We start from the raw sequence: 17,780 nt of genomic DNA on the forward strand, positions 1-17,780 counted from the left end.
TGAGATGATGAAATATAGTGTAACTTATTTGTCACATGGGAACTTAATGACACTTAACAGGAAAAGCAGAATGCCTTTGGGACCCCTTAAGATCATGTCAACTTGATTCTGTTTCTAGATGATTAATAATTTTTAAAAGAGTTAAGGAGGCTACTCTTGGTTGGGCAGATACTGAGGTTCATTGCTAACAATGCCTTGAGGCCCCATGATAAAGTAAGGAGCTCTCGAATGTGAAGCAAATTTCTGTGGACAATTGCCACAAATCTATATCACATTGGAAAAGCTCTCATAATCTCCTGTTAAAACATTTGTTTATGTAAAGAGGTGTCCTTAGTCAGCTCTTGGAGCATCGGTTGTTCCTCAGCATAAAAAAAGAGTATTTATGTCTGATTTATTTGAACCTTTTCTAAAAATCAGAAGTTCTTTTAATAGAAGAAGCTTCTGTATTCTTAAACAAGTTCATGTGAAAGTTGCTATGTATGCTCTTTGTTTCTACTCCCTGACAATTTGCATATGTTCTTTAATTATTTGTATATAAACTGAATAATACATATTTTTAAATGTGTTTGTAGATGAAAATTAGCTCAATTAGATGATTGTCCTTTACTAATAAGCTTGATGTAGCATCAGAGTAGAGAAAAAATTGCGAACACTCAAGTTTTCCTATATCCAAGGTATAAAACTGAAAAGATAAGTAGCATAAGTAGCATGAAGTAGCATGATCTTCATGGAACAGGAGCTAGCTAAGAATGATTTGATTTTTCAGGGTAATGAAAATTCTACCATATAACAGTTTCTTAATTTTTGTGCTATTAGGCTGTGTAAAGAAGTTTAAGTGCTGTAAAGGCAATAGGGAGAGCACACAAGGAAGAATCTGGTGGAACCTTCGAAAAACCTGTTACAAGATAGTAGAGCACAACTGGTTTGAATCGTTCATTGTCTTCATGATTCTTCTCAGCAGTGGTGCTCTGGTAAGCAGAGCTTGCACCCATAGAAACAGTACCTATAAAATGTTTTATCAAAGTTAATATTTTAACATGAGTATTCCTTAGGAATAAAACACAAAGTTGTCTTTGAAGAGAACTTGGAACTAAATTCCCAGAATATTTTGGGTATTACATTTAATTTACTTTACATTAAAATTTTGATGAATTCAAGGTGATGTGTGTGTTTATGAAAAGGATTACACTAAAAGTCTTGTTTAAGAAATTATAAAAATCATGAAAAAGGAAATTCATGAAACAATTATTCTACTTCAAATGAAAATTGTCCCCAAAAGCAGATATTGAATTAATCACGTTCTTAGTTAATATTTTGCTACAGTTTTAGTTGCAGTATTTCTGGACTGTTACATAGGAATTCTTGAATTTCTTTATAGTATTCTTAGTGACATTTAGTGCTTCACATATTTGGGTTCATTTTGGTTGCTGATTGACATAGGATTTACTATATATTGTCTTGGTCTCAGCTCCAGCACCTAAAGCACCACGTACTTCTCTTCCTTCTTCTCCGACCTTGGTGTGTGCAGGGTAGTTTCTCTCACTTTTTTCCTTCAGTGCTCATACCGCCATGCAGTGTTTTGCCCTTTCTTAAATATGTTTTCCCAGAGGCACCGTCAGCTTCATTGTTGTGCTTGGCTGTTTCCTGTGTGGGATCGATTGTGGAGCTGGCACAAAGCTGTCCCCTGGTCTCTTCTCACAGTGGCCACATCTACAGCCATGATGTTGATGTAATAATGAGACTGCCTTCTGACAGAACCTGGCTGGACTTTTCAGGCTGAAAATTTATAATTCTGTGTTGACTATTATTGAAATTTCTAAAAATCTTTTTGGCAACCTCAGACTTTATGTTCTAATTCCATTTTCAGATAGTAACAAAATTCTAAAATGCAGAAAGAATCTAATTGTAATTTCTGTTATTTTGGTTTTTCAATGTAAAACATCTAGAGTTGACAGTGATTTTACTTCGCTGTTTTCATTTTGTTCTGGTTTATTTTTTAATTTTCAAAGATTTTTCAATACCTGACTTACATGTAACCTGCTCTTTACAGGCTTTTGAAGATATATATATTGAACAGCGCAAGACTGTAAAAGTCCTGCTGGACTATGCTGATAAAATCTTTACTTATGTCTTTATTCTGGAAATGGTGCTAAAATGGGTGGCCTATGGTTTTCAGACTTATTTCACTAATGCTTGGTGCTGGCTGGACTTCCTGATTGTCGATGTAAGTACCATGCTTTCTAAGTAGTCTGTTTTCTGTTTAGGCAGGTTGTTTTATGTAACTTCCATCTGATAGAAATATATGCGTTGAATTATATAAATTTTGTTTAAGGGAACAGAAAATTACATGCTGATGAATAAGATCCTGCTGCAATTATCCAGTGTGTAACTAAATCTGCCTTTGTGCTGTCATTGACATCATGTGTTCTGTGTTTTACTCTGTGGGCTTCCAGTTTCAGGGATTAAACCCTTTCTTCCAAAAAAGTAATAATGTTAAAGAGGAACTCTCAAGGCACATTATTGTCCAAAATACAAGCAATTAAAAAAATTCAAAGTAAGATTTTTTCAGCTTTTGATAACAATGTGCTTTTCTGCAATTATACTATTAGTAGTTATAAGAACAGAAAGTTGAAATGAAGCTGAGGTTGGGATTCTGTCTCATGTGCATCATTGCAGGATGTTTTGTGATAGTGACTATTCTTTTTTTGCAATACTTTTTGAATTTTCTAATGTTATATTTAGAATTTCTATATGTTTATGGCTGGTATCCCAGGTTGTCCAAGCCACAATCAAACACGTGGAAGGAGAGGAAATTAGTTTGGTTTTTTAATAAAAATACACATACACACATATCCACAGATAGTATTATGGATTAAGGTATGTTTTTGTTCAAACTGTTCTGAAATTTACATGCAATATTAGACTATTTTTTCTTTTTTTTTCCTTCTTTTTTTTCTTTTTCTTTTTAAATTTATTTTCACTGAAATATTAGGGATCTTGTGAATTTTTTTTCCCAATATCCAGATCAAAATTTTACCCCTCAAGGCATTTCTATTTTGAAACTACTTTAAAAAGAAAAGTATTTTTGTTTTGTTTTGTTTTGTTTCCTCTAGGTCTCGTTGGTTAGTTTAGTAGCTACTGCCCTTGGTTTCTCAGAATTCAGTGCAATTAAATCCCTCCGAACATTAAGAGCTTTGAGACCTCTAAGAGCTTTGTCACGCTTTGAAGGCATGAGGGTAAGAAAAAGAAAAAGGAAATAATGTTTAAAAAAATCCTTAAAAATATGCCAAATTATAAAATCATGGAAGAAGACTAATTGCATGTCTGTTAAAAGGCCAACAGTAGCATATTTGGTTATATGACATGCATTATTCCTTTTCTATTTGCATTGCTTCAGTGTAATATAATGTTTTACATTAAATCATCTTCTAGATCTTTTAAAAAATAACCCTTGTGTTGTTTTTTTTCTGTGTTTATTGACTAGGTGGTTGTTAATGCTCTTACTGGAGCAATCCCATCCATTATGAATGTACTTCTGGTTTGTCTTACATTCTGGCTAATTTTCAGTATTATGGGAGTAAATTTGTTTGCTGGCAAGTTCTATTACTGTGTTAACACCACAAATGATGTGAGGTTCTTACCAGAGAAAGTCAGCAATAAAAGTATGTGTGAAGATATGAACAGGACTACTGGAGATGTTCGGTGGAAAAATGTGAAAGTAAACTTTGATAATGTTGCGATTGGTTATCTTTCTCTTCTTCAAGTGGTAAGTGCATAAATTTTCCAGCTTTAATGTTAGTAGCAGTATCCTATAATCCCATAATTTTCAATGTTATTTTAAAATAAATAAATAGATATGTATTTGACTTTACAGTTTTGTTCTATTAAGCTAATTAATGTTGCTTATGGTAAAAATGTGGTACATTCTCTGCCCATTTTGGGGGAGGAGGAATATCTGATATTTACCTGATCGATATAAAGTTCCTTGGCACCCAGCTGCTAGTACCTTTTCAAGTGCTACAGAAATACAGTATGTAGATAAAATATCTGGTTAAAAACTGCAGCTAGGTTTCATTTTCTTTTATTTTTTTTATCTCTTAAGGCACATTGACTAATATTTTTACCATGGTTGTCATAGATACCTTCTAGGACTTATCTGATCTTCAGACAAGAAGAGTGTTAGATTTCTGGGCATGAGCCTTTTTTAGAGAAAGTGTCTGTAAACTGCCAATAAGACAAACATATTCATAATCAGGTTCATTTAACAAATTGCTTCTGGGAAATTATTTGTACTCATAAGCAGTTGGTAATTATTCTGTCTTTAAAAATTTCCAACTGGTAGAGGTAAGTAGTTAGTATTGTACTAGCAGGCTACCATCTGATTGCTTCAGGGGGTGATAGTAGCTAAACAGTACAGGCAATTGCATAAATTACCAGCTTAGAGAGTCGCCCTGCTTTTAGCATTTGTAGCATGTCTTGCACCTACAGTTCACCTTTGTACTGATTGCATTAAATATATCATTCAGACCTTTCATGCCGTCAATATCATAGCTCACCAGAGTAAGTTGATGAAGGCCCTCCAGAGGAATAAGGAATTGGTTGGATGGCTGTGTTGAAAGACTGACAGTGAGTGGCCTTATGTCCAAGAGGAAACCAGTACCACGTGATGCTCTCAATGCTTTGCTCTAGGACCAGTACTATCTGATAGCTCCATCAATGACATTGATAATGGAATTGAGTGCACCCTCAGCAGTTTGCAGATGACACCAAGCTGAGCTTTGTGATAGGCTTAGAGGGACCTCAGCCAGCTGAAGGTTGAACTCCATGAGCATCACACAGTTCAAGACCACATGCAAAGTCCTGCCCTGATTCAGGGCAATCCCCAGTATTAGTACAGACTGGAAAATGCATGGATTGAGATCAGTCCCGCAGACATGGTCTTGGAACATTGGTGGAAAAAAATTTAACATCAGCTGGCAATGTGTGTTTGCATGTAATTGCACAGGATTTGACTGCAAAGTAAATCATATCCTGGGCTGGCCATGAGAAGTGGGGCCAACAGATAGAGAGGTGATTCTCCCTATACACTCCATTCTCATGACACCTCACCAGAAGAAGAAGATATGGACCTCTTAGAGGTCCAGAAGACAGCCGAGAAAAAGATCGGAGGACTGGAACAACTTTCCTTTGAAGAAAGGCTGAGAGAGTTCGGCTTGTTCAGCCTGGAGAAGAGAAGGCTCCAGGGAGACCTTATAGTGTCCTTTCAGTGTTTAAAGAGGGCTTATGAGAATGACTGAGGGAAAATTTTTTCTGAGGGCCTGTAGTGACAAGACAAATGGCAATAGTTTTTAATTGAAAGAAGGTAGGTTTATATTGAATATAAGGAAGATCTACTTATTTTTTTAGCGATAATGCATTGAGACATTCAGGTTGCCCAGAGAATGTGTATGGCCCATCACTAGAAGTTTTTGATGTAGTAAAAGTCGTCCCTTGGCAGAGGGTTTAAACTAGAAAATTTCTGAGGGTCATTTGTAAGCCAAACCATTTTATGATTCCATTATTTTCTTAAGATTTTGTGGGACAACTTACTTACCTTTTAGTTTCTTCTAGAACTATTTCCTTATTCTGTCTGAACAATGCCAATAGATGGTGGCTGATTTTTTTTTCCTGGAGAAGTCCTCCAGTTTTTTTGGTAGTCAGAAAGTTTGCACTGAAAGCCTTATTATAATACCTTGAAGAGAACCAAGCAGTGTTTGGGAACAGCTGGTGTCAGCAGCATGTGCTGCACTCGGGGCAGAGGAACGGTGCAGTTGAGAATGGTTCTATCAATAATGCAGTCACAGGAGAGCCAGAGAGCTGGGATATGCAGGGGAGATCATGGAGGAGAAGCAGTAGATCCGGGCCGAGTACTGACTGCAAGGTGCACAGAGCTGTGTGTGGTCCACTGTGATCCTCATGGCATGCCAGGGCGGTGGGCCCCTGTGGCCCAGTGGGGCCCAACGTGGCCCCCGGTGGCTCCCTGTGGATACTGTGGACATCATGGCACACACTAGAAGGATGGATGAGCTACTGAATCCTTGGGCAGCTTCACTCAGTCTCTTCTTGGAGCTCCAGATTTCTAGTCAATTTGAACCAGATGCCATCTCAGTGCAGGTAGGCTAGCTGATGTGTAGGTTCCCTGTATCCTGACATCAGGGAATTGGCTTTACTGGTATGCCAAACAGCACAGTGCCTTTCCTGTTAAGGTAATGCTTTACAGAAGGCAACCAGCACATCACAGTTCCCTGGGAGATAAATTGCTGTCTGTCTGGTATGGTGATATTCATTGCAACTCATCTTGCAGAGAGTTTATAATAATTTCCATGAAGATTAGGATTTATTCAGTATTTTAAGAATTAGGGGGAAATATTCCACAGTAATGAACTTCATGTGTATTCTTTACCTGTAACTCACCAGACTTTTAATATTTTCTTGTTATGAATACAAATACATTGCAGAAAACACTGTTTTATTTAGAATGTTTTCAGAACTGGAGCTTTGATAGAAAATATTAACGAATTTTGTTTTTAGGCAACATTTAAAGGATGGATGGAGATTATGTACGCTGCAGTTGATTCTACAGACGTAAGTGCAATATAAAATCTGCAGAGTAAAAAAAATTTACTGAGGGAAAACAAATGTAAGATTGATGTAATTCTTCTTGAATGGCAGTTGAAATGAACTAAAAGATAAAAAAATTAAATGTAAAGTCCTGATGAATTTTCTGTATAAATCTATGCCCATAAAATGCTTACATTTTTAACAGGTAAAAAAAAAATATAGCTGTAGAGCTACATAAATTATTACTAATTTATAATTCTTCTGTAAAAATCCAAACTAATGAGTTGTGGTTTTCTACTAACTTATGTCTGAGATTGTAGAGATCAGGAAATAAGTTTTTCCTGTATCTTCAGAATTAGCCCAAACAGTCAAGAGGCATCACTGCAAAAGCTAATCCAGAGCTGTAGACTCTGATGATCTCAAAAAACAAATTTGCTAAATTTTTCATATTTTTCTTTTAATCTTGATATTTTTTAGCATCTCTCCTCTCCAGCTCTTGATTTGCATATAGTCTATAGGAACTGAATTGCTTTTGAGATTTGCATATTTCTGTCAAATATAGTAGGACCTACATGAAATGTCAAATGTCATCAAAGAGAACAGACACAGGGGGAAGGAATGGCAAGTCCTGCAATGTGTGCAATTACGGACACATGTATTAAATAGATTTTCAAGTTCGAATATAAGGCAAGTGTAGTGTATGCTCCAAAAGAGTTGGGTTTACCCCCTGTTCCTCTGGATGCAACTTCTCTTCCTGCTCGGGAATCTTTGATTTGTCTTAACTGTTATTTGTGATGCTTTGCTGTTTTTCTGTGTTACATAGGCAGAGAAACAGCCCATTTATGAAGAAAACCTGTACATGTACCTTTACTTTGTGGCCTTTATTGTCTTTGGATCATTTTTCACCCTAAACTTATTCATTGGTGTCATCATAGACAACTTCAACCAACAAAAAAAGAAGATAAGTGCCACATGTGTTATTTTCACAATACTTCATTGTTAGCATTCAGCAAATGTATGCAAGGATAAATAACAGTTTCTGAAATTTCTTGTAGTAATAAAAAGAAAAAAAGAAATCAGGTTTTAAGATTTTTGTTTATCCAAAATAATGAAATAACAGTCTTTTCTTTCTGAGGCATTTGAAGTAATTTAAACTTACACTGAGAAGTCTGAGTGTTCTCCACATCCCTGTGCAGCCCAATGATATTTTGTCCAGCAGAAAGTTATGTCCTTTTTTTTCTTAACCTTACAGTGCTGTGACCAAGCTATGTGAAAGTGCAGATGATGCAAGGCAGGAAAGAAGAGAATATGCAAAACTATAAATGTCAAAATTGATAAGGAGATAAAATATAGCAGTATTGTGAAGGCCTGCATTACAGAGATTAATACAGACAAGTTGTATGCTGAAAATACTGCTATGTATTGTAAGATTAGAGATGGTTGGGAAACTGTCTTGAGTTAGTGAATTTGCAAGAAAAAGAAAATGGGTGTCATTTGAAAATATGTAGGTTTTCTTTTCAATCTAAGCTGTTTCTATTATTTAAACGAGCACAGGATTGTGTCAAGAACTCTAGGAACATTTAAATAGATGAAAATGCAGGCTATGATGCCAAATTAAATGGTACTTGCTATTTAAGTCATAAATGGTGGCGTCTTCATCCTTCAAGATCTATGCAGCTTCCTTGGAGTAAACTGTAGGGGCATCCAGTACTTAGCAGGAAGGTGGATCCATTTCTCATCCTTGGAGAGCAAGACTATATAAAATATAAAATATTATTGGCGTTTTTGGCAGTTGATGTGTAACAAGGTGACCTTACTCATTAGTGAGGTAATTATAAATTTTATTAAGTTCACTTGGCAGATACTGTCTACTGGAATCATCATGACTCAGAAGCAGATGAGGGTTCCTGCTAGAAAACTGCTTCCAAAAGCCCTTTGGCTTTTTCTGACAGGGTGATACACAACCCCGTGTACATTTGGAACTGTTGTAAGCCACCAAGAAAGTAAAATGCTGCACATACAATAAGGCTGGAGAGAATTCTATCTGTACAGTATTCTTCAGTTTTATGTAGCAAATTAGCAAGCATTAGCTGTCTGTCTTTTGAATTTATAGGTGTACCTGTGTTCCTAGAAATGTGCAAATCACACAGTTCATGGCTACCCAGCAGTATTTTTATTGTCTTTGTTCTTTCTTCATATCACTGACATTTGGGCATGTTGGGGTAGGAATGGAAAAAGACCTCAAGTTGCAATATACTGTCTTGGTGTAGTTAAACTGTGCTTCTCTGGTTCCTGTGTGCATCCTACTTTCATTATTTAGTTCCATGAGAGAGGTAATGTGCTACTGTCAGTTTCCTAACTGGTCCTTAAGGGTATCTTGCCTTGAGGCCTATTTTCTCCCTAGGGACAGTATACTGAGACAAGCATGCCTTGTTCACTCATGGTAGCCATTACATCGGTGAGACAGCAGAAGAAATCCCCAACCCAATCCAACTTTATGGCTTTTTTTTGTTTTTATTATTTATTTCCCACTGAGTGAAATCTTCAACAGTCACAGCACATTTCCACCATAATTATCCAATCAACTTCTTGTTTTTCTTCTTAATCTCCAAGAAGTTAATTTTACTTGAATATTTGATTTATGAGGAGAGTTAGTTAAAGACAATCTCTTTTGACTTTTAAATCTTCATGTCAATATACAGTCACAATATTTCAGTCACAGCTGAAAGTTAAACACACCTTCAGACTTATGATTACTTTGTCTATAGGATTGACTCTACATTTGACAAATTCACAGAACAAAGGTGAGATAAAGTCACAGAATCCCCTCTGATTCTGAAGTTCATTTCTAAATGCCACTGCTTTGATATCATATGTACCTAGAATGTAATTACAAATAAATGCATGAAAAGAAGAAAACAAGTTACTTGTCAGTATAAATTGTATTTCTGAGAAGGTTTTCCATATGTGTATTACACATACCAGTCTAGAAATTCTTTTATTCAGACAAGAAACCCCAGAGTAAACCCATGCTTCTGATGATACCAGTACAATATAGGGGGATGATCAAGCTACATAGAGAGTGTTCATATATCATCTGAACTGAGATCCCTATACTCAAATGGTGAAATGCACATCCTGAAAAGTAAAATCAGTAATTTCTTTCTCCTTGTATGTTTTACCTGAAGGCATATCTGCTCACAGTGTATCTTTGTACCTTTGAAGCTTTTTTATTTCTGGTAGATTGATTTACATGGTGGAGTTTATGATGCTAGAATTATAAGTGTCTGTGAAATGTATATTTCACAAGTTGTTTGGTTGTTTAAATGATTTAACTGAATTAATCAGGTATGTATTGTTTTTTAATGAGAAATAGATACAAGCTCTGGAGATTTTCTTTGTTCCTTAATTTCTTTCATTTATTCCTTCAAGATTCATTGGTGTTTTAACAGTCTTTGAAATAATTATTATGTTTTGGTTTTGGTAACAATGTATAAGGATGAATAAAGGGTTCATTAAAATTGTGTTCTGCAATGCTGGGAATTAATGGATGTAAAGGCTTGGCTGTAATCAGATTTGGGGTTTCTTTTATTAATTTACCTTGGAGGTCAAGACATTTTCATGACAGAAGAACAAAAGAAGTACTACAATGCAATGAAGAAGCTGGGATCCAAGAAACCACAGAAACCTATACCTCGACCAGTGGTAAGAATTGTGCTATTCTTATGTCACCTCTATTCGGGGAGAAATCACAGCAGTACATTAATTATAATAAAATTTCTCATTTAACTCTAAAATGGTTTCAGCCTTTTTGAAATTATCCCCTCATTCTGAATTGAAATGTATATATATCTGTTCTGCAGGAAAAATCTCATATTTTTTATGCCTGAAGAAGCAGAGAATCAAAGATGTGAAGAAATATAGGCTTGTTGGGTTATGAGGGGAAAACTTTGAACGTATAAGTTGCTGGACAATGATTTTCTTAGATTTTTGAGCCTGTTGCTTTGTTGTATATTTTTGGGAGAGGAAGAATGAGATGGGAGGGAGGAAACAGATATTAATTGCATAAAAATAATATAACCTTTTCTTTTTTCTCCCCTCAGAACAAATTGCAAGGTCTGATGTTTGATATTGTAACACAGCAACTATTTGACATCACTGTTATGGTTCTAATCTGTCTTAACATGGTCACAATGATGATAGAAACAGATGAACAGACTGAACTGATGCAGAATATTTTGTATTGGATTAACTTGGTCTTTGTTGTCCTTTTCACTGGTGAATGTGTCTTCAAAATATTTTCACTCCGTTATTATTACTTCACCATTGGCTGGAATATTTTTGACTTTGTGGTTGTTATTCTTTCAATAATAGGTAAGAAATTCTCACATTCAAAATGAAATATAGTTTTATGAGTATTTAATGCTTTATCTGTGTCAAGTTGTGCAAATTAGAGGAGTTAATTTCTCTTGATTATTTAGGAAATGAAATGCATTCTTCAGAGTGCTAACTTTCTTAATAGTTCTAAATGAGTTGTAATACTTTCAGGTTTGGGGTTATTTTCTAAAAGTGTGGGGAAAAATTATAAAATTATCCACAGCAGATAAAATTTATCTCCAATTGTATTTTCCACTAATTCCGCAAATAGATTTGGGGGGGTGTTTCTACTTTTTTTGTGGAAAATAAAATCTGTATTAAAATCTTACTCTCTTAATTTATTTTTATGTTTCACAGGTATGTTTCTAGCTGAGGTGATTGAGAAGTACTTTGTATCTCCCACACTATTCAGAGTTGTACGACTCGCCAGAATCGGTCGAATCCTGCGCCTCATTAAAGGCGCCAAGGGAATCCGCACTCTGCTTTTTGCTTTGATGATGTCTCTTCCTGCTTTGTTCAACATTGGGCTCCTGCTCTTCCTGGTCATGTTCATCTACGCCATATTTGGCATGTCCAACTTTGCCTATGTCAAGAAGGAAGACGGGATTGATGACATGTTCAACTTTGAAACCTTTGGCAACAGCATGATCTGCCTGTTTCAGATCACCACGTCTGCTGGCTGGAATAATTTGCTCAACCCAATTCTGAACAGTGGGGAGCCAGACTGTGACCCTAACAAGGCTCATCCAGGGAGCTCTGTGAAAGGTGACTGTGGCAACCCTTCTGTTGGGATTTTCTTCTTTGTCAGCTACATTATCATATCCTTTCTGGTGGTGGTGAACATGTACATTGCTGTGATTTTGGAGAACTTCAGTGTTGCTACTGAAGAAAGCGCTGAACCCTTGGGCGAGGATGACTTTGAGATGTTCTATGAGGTTTGGGAAAAATATGATCCTGATGCAACACAATTCATAGAATATAGCAAGCTGTCTGATTTTGCAGCAGCACTTGAGCCTCCTCTTAATATAGCCAAACCAAACAAAGTCCAGCTTATTGCAATGGATCTGCCCATGGTGAGCGGTGACAGAATTCACTGCCTTGACATCTTGTTTGCTTTCACAAAGCGTGTACTGGGGGAAAGTGGGGAGATGGATGCCCTCAGAATACAGATGGAAGATCGGTTTATGGCATCCAACCCCTCTAAAGTCTCCTATGAACCAATTACGACTACATTGAAACGAAAACAGGAAGAAATTTCTGCCACTATCATTCAGCGTGCTTACAGACGTCATCTTCTAAGGCAGTCAGTAAAGAAGCTTTCATTTATGTATCAGAAAGACGGAGGTGATCAGCTTATAAAAAAAGATATGATTGTTGGTAAGCTGAGTGAAAACTCATCTCCAGAGAAAATGGATATGTCTGCATCTGCCACGGCTCCACCTTCTTACGATAGCATAACAAAACCAGAAAAAGAAAAATATGAAGATGACAAATCAGAAAAGGAGGACAAAGGAAAGGATAGAAGAGGAAACAAAAAGTAAAAGGCAGAGGTTATTCATCATAAATGTTTGTGAGCTTGAAAATGTGATGGTTTTGTCACTCTTACTGGAAGATTATGCCAAAATTATAATTTTTTACATATTTACCCACTGCTGCAGTCAGTGCCTGTCCAAGACAACAGTCCTTCACTAGTAAACTCTTGGTCTGTAACAGGGAAACAAACTTGCAGAGCAATAGTTTTGATTATCAGCTATTATTAATTGAGAGGAGACAGAAAATTTCTACTTGGACTACTGGAACCCTTAATGTGTCCTAATAAGCCTCTACTTTCATGGAATAAGTGTGTCCACTGTGTACATTTCATCTCCTATCTGTGTTCCATGTGTGTCAGTTCTTTTTCATGATCTTGTTTGCTTTAATAACATACTGCTTTGTTAATTCTGCTGTGCTCAGAAAACAAAATCTAAATACTCTTTATTTAGATAAACACTAAATAATACTCTTCCATGCAGAGGAACACAAATGTCAGGTATAGGTAATTATGGCATCATAATATGAACATAATTCTCTTCAAGCCACTTCTAAATGCAAAAAAAACAGGATTCCAGATTATTGAATCTTAGGCTGTAGATCGAAGAAGCAGCAAACTATTAAAAAACCAACCAAGTCCAGATAGAGAATTTGTCAGTAAATCAAACAAGGGAATAATTCTCACAGAAAAGAGGTTGGTAATTTAGTCTTTCAAGTTAAAATATTTGTTTTTATTACCTTTTAGTTGTTCTTAATTTATTGTACTGTCCGTTTCAGATACAGTGGTTTAAGTAAATGATGCTACATAGAGCTCTTGTTTGGAAAATTGTGAAACTGAAAGAAATTACTTTCAGAGTACAAGATAGCTCATAATTCCTGAAACATCCTTTTCACAAAAAAGCTACAAATGCCAAATTCTGCCTATAGGAAATGATAAGGGTTTTTTTGTGATATGTTTTGACCCTGTAATATCCTGAGTTGCTTCCCTACTTTATTCCAAAGTCTGGTGTTACACTTCTTATTTCTCATGAGTGTATCCCGCATAGGAAAATAATCAAAGCTATGAGAATAAGGTGACAGCAGAGTACCTTTGGGGACAAATACTATCTTAATATATACCTCAGATTTAAATTTCCCTGCTTTGGAAGGATGGTTCATAGAAACACAAAATATGTACATAAGAGAGGTGGTTTTGACACCCTCTTGGCAATTTAGTCAGGTTCCCACTGTAATGTAACTTTCTATAGTGAGCTGACATGTCCAAAAAGTTGTACTGAAATCAGCTTAGTCCTGCACTGGGGTTTAGATGAGTTCTTTTGCATTCAGGCTGACACTATACATGTAAGTAAAATACCCTCTGTTATTTAATCGGTTGTTTTACACAGTGGTACCTTTTTGAACAAAGAGACACTGACCTAATTACCATTTATGTGTCAAATATGTACCATAGTAGGTTAGCTTACAACATTTCAATAGATAATATGATATATTCTGTGATACTTCAAATAATTGGAAGCTCTAACTGATGCATGCTTGCTGCTATTATCCTACAGCTGTTAAAGTTTAACATGGGAAGAGATGTGAGTGGTAAAAAGAAAAACTGTTTGACAAGACCATCATTCCTCATACCAGTAAGCAGTAGTTTGCTGCTATTAAAGATGTTATTTTGTGTTGTAATCAGCAAATATGCAGTAAGGAACTGGACTATACAGGACAAATAGATGGATTAAAATATGGGGTCAGAAGATAATTATAACATATATCTATTCTTTTTTTTAAATAATTTTATTTTATAACATTTTATACTTACTCTAAGACATTACACATATTTTCCTGTTGTTACTAATTTTTATTGCTGTCTTTGACACTTCACTGTTCAGAAACCTAAGATACAAAGTAGAATTGAAAATTTCTGCTAATAACTTTAAACAGCATTTAATAAGGAATAATTTAAAAACAAATGGACAGTACAATTTATTTTCTGATCCGTAGGTAGGTCTTTTTATGTGAAACAAGATAGAAGGCCTTTTTTATGTTATAATCCAGTCTGTTGATTTTCAGGGTAATCTTAGTCATAGGAACATTGCTTTTTCCCCAGAGTTAATCTCACACTGTCTGCTTTGCTTATTGGTGCACACTGCACTAGAAACACTTTAAATATAATTTGTTATTCAAAAATCTTCCTTCATGAGGATGAATAGCGAGCTTGTGCAATAGGCAGTGAAACACTTTGCATTTCTTACAAAAGAACTAGAATATTTATGAGCTCCTGCTTTAATAGAAATTATTGGCTCATAGTGTACTGATGAACTGCATGCAGGAAGTTGTTTTACCAAAAATAACTACATTGCTAACAACCTAAAAGAATAAAGATAACCTTTTTATGTAATTATTTTAGTCTTTGTCTTTTATTGTATGAAGTTTATAAAGGTTAGCAAGTAACGGTTGGTAAAATTAAGAGGGAGCCACTTCAGCAGTTGAGGTGATTCAGACATCTAGATCACATGTTGCTTCATGACTTAGATCAGTATCAACTTGTCACCGTCAAGATGAAATGAAATGAAATGAAATACTGATGTTGTCCTGACCAGAAGAGGTTTTCTAGAACTCAGAAAAAAACACATTTCAACTATGTGTCTTTTTGTCAAATTTTTGAGTTGCCCAGGAAGAGATCCAGTGATATTCTCTGTTGGGCAAGTCCAATGCAGGATGGCTCCACAGCTGCTCCTGTAGACACTGCTCACCCTGGGAAAGCTGACTTGGGATCTGTCACCAAAATAACCCCATGGGAGCATAACAGAGTTGCTTTAATCCCTTTCCCTCTAAAAAATCTGTGCTTGCCAAGAGAAGGGAACAAGAGCTGTTAGAGGTTTTAGTGGCCGTGTCACAGCTGTCCCCAGGAACTGATGCCTTTGCCGAGGCTCTCGGGCTGGCGAGAGGTTGCTCCACACAGGTGGCAGGATAAGGGACATGGTGTGTGCAGTGGACCTGGGCATGGGGTAATTGATCCTTTTTGTCTTTCTTTTTTTATGTTCTCATTTCTTTTGTGAAGAGTAGCTGCTGTATACTTGGGCCAATATAACTAACAGGAAAATACCCTGAACTATGCTTCACTGTGCTCTGAAGGACAGTGTGTATGTTTTTAGTAACTATACCTGATTTTAGTTAATATGCATTTTTTTCAATCCAGAATAGCTACTGTTTTAATATCGTAGTTGCTAACAATAATTATGTATTAATGTAAATACTTTTAAAAAATAAAAGTACTCCTAAATTGCTATTAAAGAATAGAGTTAAGTCAGTGCTGGACAGGTCTGTAGTTAACTTGAAAATCCTATGTGGAATAACCATAAAAGATTTATGTCATAATTTTTCTACAAATTTGGTAGTGCACAGAAATATATAAGGCCATTTATAAAATCATTTTGCCCTATAAAATTTCTATTATTTTTAAAACTATGACTACTGAACCAATAATCCAGCTGGATTAACTCCATTTTTTATAACTCAAATGCAATATCTTAGACCTTTACAAGAAAATTAATGTATTTTTGGCTTCCAAGTGTATATATTTGAATAAATTTGGATACTTCTATATTTCTTTGAAATTATTCCAGGGTACCTTGAAGGTAAAAAGCTTACGGAAGACACAGTTGACTTGCAGACTTCCTCCTTAACCTGCAGGTATAAAAGAAATCTGTGTTTTAGTTTTGATACAAGACAGTGGTTTCAGGTAATAGGTCGGTCATATTTTAAGCAAAACTCCTAGAGCAGTAGGACACTGCACTCTCTAATTGTCCCAGCTCACAGAGAAGGAAAAATTAATAAGAAAAACTCCCTTAAAATTGCCTAAGAAATGAGCTTTCTTTACTCTCTCTTACTAACCCTGGAAAACAGGTGCATTTTACTTTGTGAAGGTGTCATCAACCTTCAGCTCCTCTCCCCACCATCCAAAGAAGCCCTAACCGTACCCCAAACCTGTGCAGGAACATAAAAGTTGAATAATTCTGGGATTTTTCAAATCCGGGCCCAGCTCAACCCTGTAACAAAACTGTGTTTCACTTCTAAGGATAAGACTAGTCCCGCATCCATCATGCAAAATCACTTGTAAAAATGAAAAAGGGAGAGATAGCAGGGTAGGATAGAAGGTAGGATATTGCTCACTCTCTTGTTTTCATAAAGAGGCCTTAAATAGGTCCTGGGGTCGCTGGTGTTTTCACGCAGGAATTCGCTGCGGCCGCAGGGCTGCGGGCGGCGGGAGCATCTCCCGGCCGCTGCTCCGGGGCTGCATCCGGCAGCGGGCACGGCCGGGCGCTGTCCGCGCCGCAGCCACCGGCAGCGCCGGCAAACGCCCAGCGCGGGCACGGCACTGGGGAGAGCCCGGCCTCCCACAGAATCGACACATTTGGTGCCTGTTACAGCCTGATTATTCGTCTGGCTGTGTAAAGATAGATTCGTCGTCAACGCTTTTGTGACTGAAACAGCCGCTTCTTGGATTTCGGTTCTGTACCCTGTAACACATGTGGACCTATATCCAGACCTGATGCCACGTTGGTTAAGAACTGCCATCATCATCTGAGCTTTCCACACTACAGCTGAAGGGTTTTGATGCAACGGGGAATTCCTCAAATAGCTTTAGGTTTACTTTTCTTAAAAGGCATTATTCATCTAATCCCATGGTGCAGCCCTGAAACAGCCCCAGCCTTCTAAAAGAATCACTTATGAAAGTATCTGTGTTGTGTGCATGGCAAGCAGTGATAAATACATATATATGTGATGAAGTTTTGTTAAAAATGCAGGGGATTTTTTGGACAGATAAAATCCTTATGCTATTCATTCTGTGGTATATATTCAGAAAGGCTTATCTAGCTCAGTAAGGCATTAGAAGAAATAATCTGAAATCTCTGCAGTGTAGAATATTTAATGTCTCACAAACGTCTGCATTAGCAACATCTTTTTCAGTGGGGGATGGTTGCATTTCTTTCATTCTCGGAGCACAACTAGGTTTTGTCTATGTGATACAGCATGCAGACTCTGTCACTCAGCATATTTATTTTTCCTCGCTGATCAGTGGGAGTTGTTGCACAGCGGAAAGAGACATACTCTAGTGCTTGCCTTGAAAAAAGAAAAGGGCACTGCAGTGTAACCCAAGAAAAGTAAACTGCGGCACATTTTTATCCCTCTGGAGAGGGAAAATTGCATGCTGGAGCACACATGATGTCTGCTGCAAGAAAAGCTTTTGATGAAAATAAGGAATGACGCTTCATAAACAA

At 36.6% G+C, this 17,780-nt stretch overlaps 1 protein-coding gene across 1 annotated transcript in view; it reads left to right on the forward strand.

The window, feature by feature from the left end:
- The window catches only part of LOC136293346 (sodium channel protein type 2 subunit alpha-like), a 125,684-nt gene extending 110,802 nt beyond the window's left edge, over nucleotides 1–14,882 (forward strand). The window contains exons 24-32 of the mRNA XM_066190010.1: nucleotides 817–971; nucleotides 2,051–2,224; nucleotides 3,114–3,236; nucleotides 3,485–3,766; nucleotides 6,571–6,624; nucleotides 7,424–7,561; nucleotides 10,201–10,305; nucleotides 10,704–10,974; nucleotides 11,335–14,882. Coding sequence (XP_066046107.1) covers nucleotides 817–971; nucleotides 2,051–2,224; nucleotides 3,114–3,236; nucleotides 3,485–3,766; nucleotides 6,571–6,624; nucleotides 7,424–7,561; nucleotides 10,201–10,305; nucleotides 10,704–10,974; nucleotides 11,335–12,518 — 2,486 coding nt within the window. The 3' untranslated portion in view covers nucleotides 12,519–14,882. The remainder of the gene's footprint in view (nucleotides 1–816; nucleotides 972–2,050; nucleotides 2,225–3,113; nucleotides 3,237–3,484; nucleotides 3,767–6,570; nucleotides 6,625–7,423; nucleotides 7,562–10,200; nucleotides 10,306–10,703; nucleotides 10,975–11,334) is intronic.
- Nucleotides 14,883–17,780: the final 2,898 nt, after the last annotated feature.

This window comes from Chamaea fasciata, unplaced genomic scaffold (assembly GCF_029207755.1).
Source record: "Chamaea fasciata isolate MVZ Bird 193981 ecotype frontalis unplaced genomic scaffold, bChaFas1.0.hap1 SCAF_8, whole genome shotgun sequence".
Lineage (NCBI taxonomy): Eukaryota > Metazoa > Chordata > Aves > Passeriformes > Sylviidae > Chamaea > Chamaea fasciata.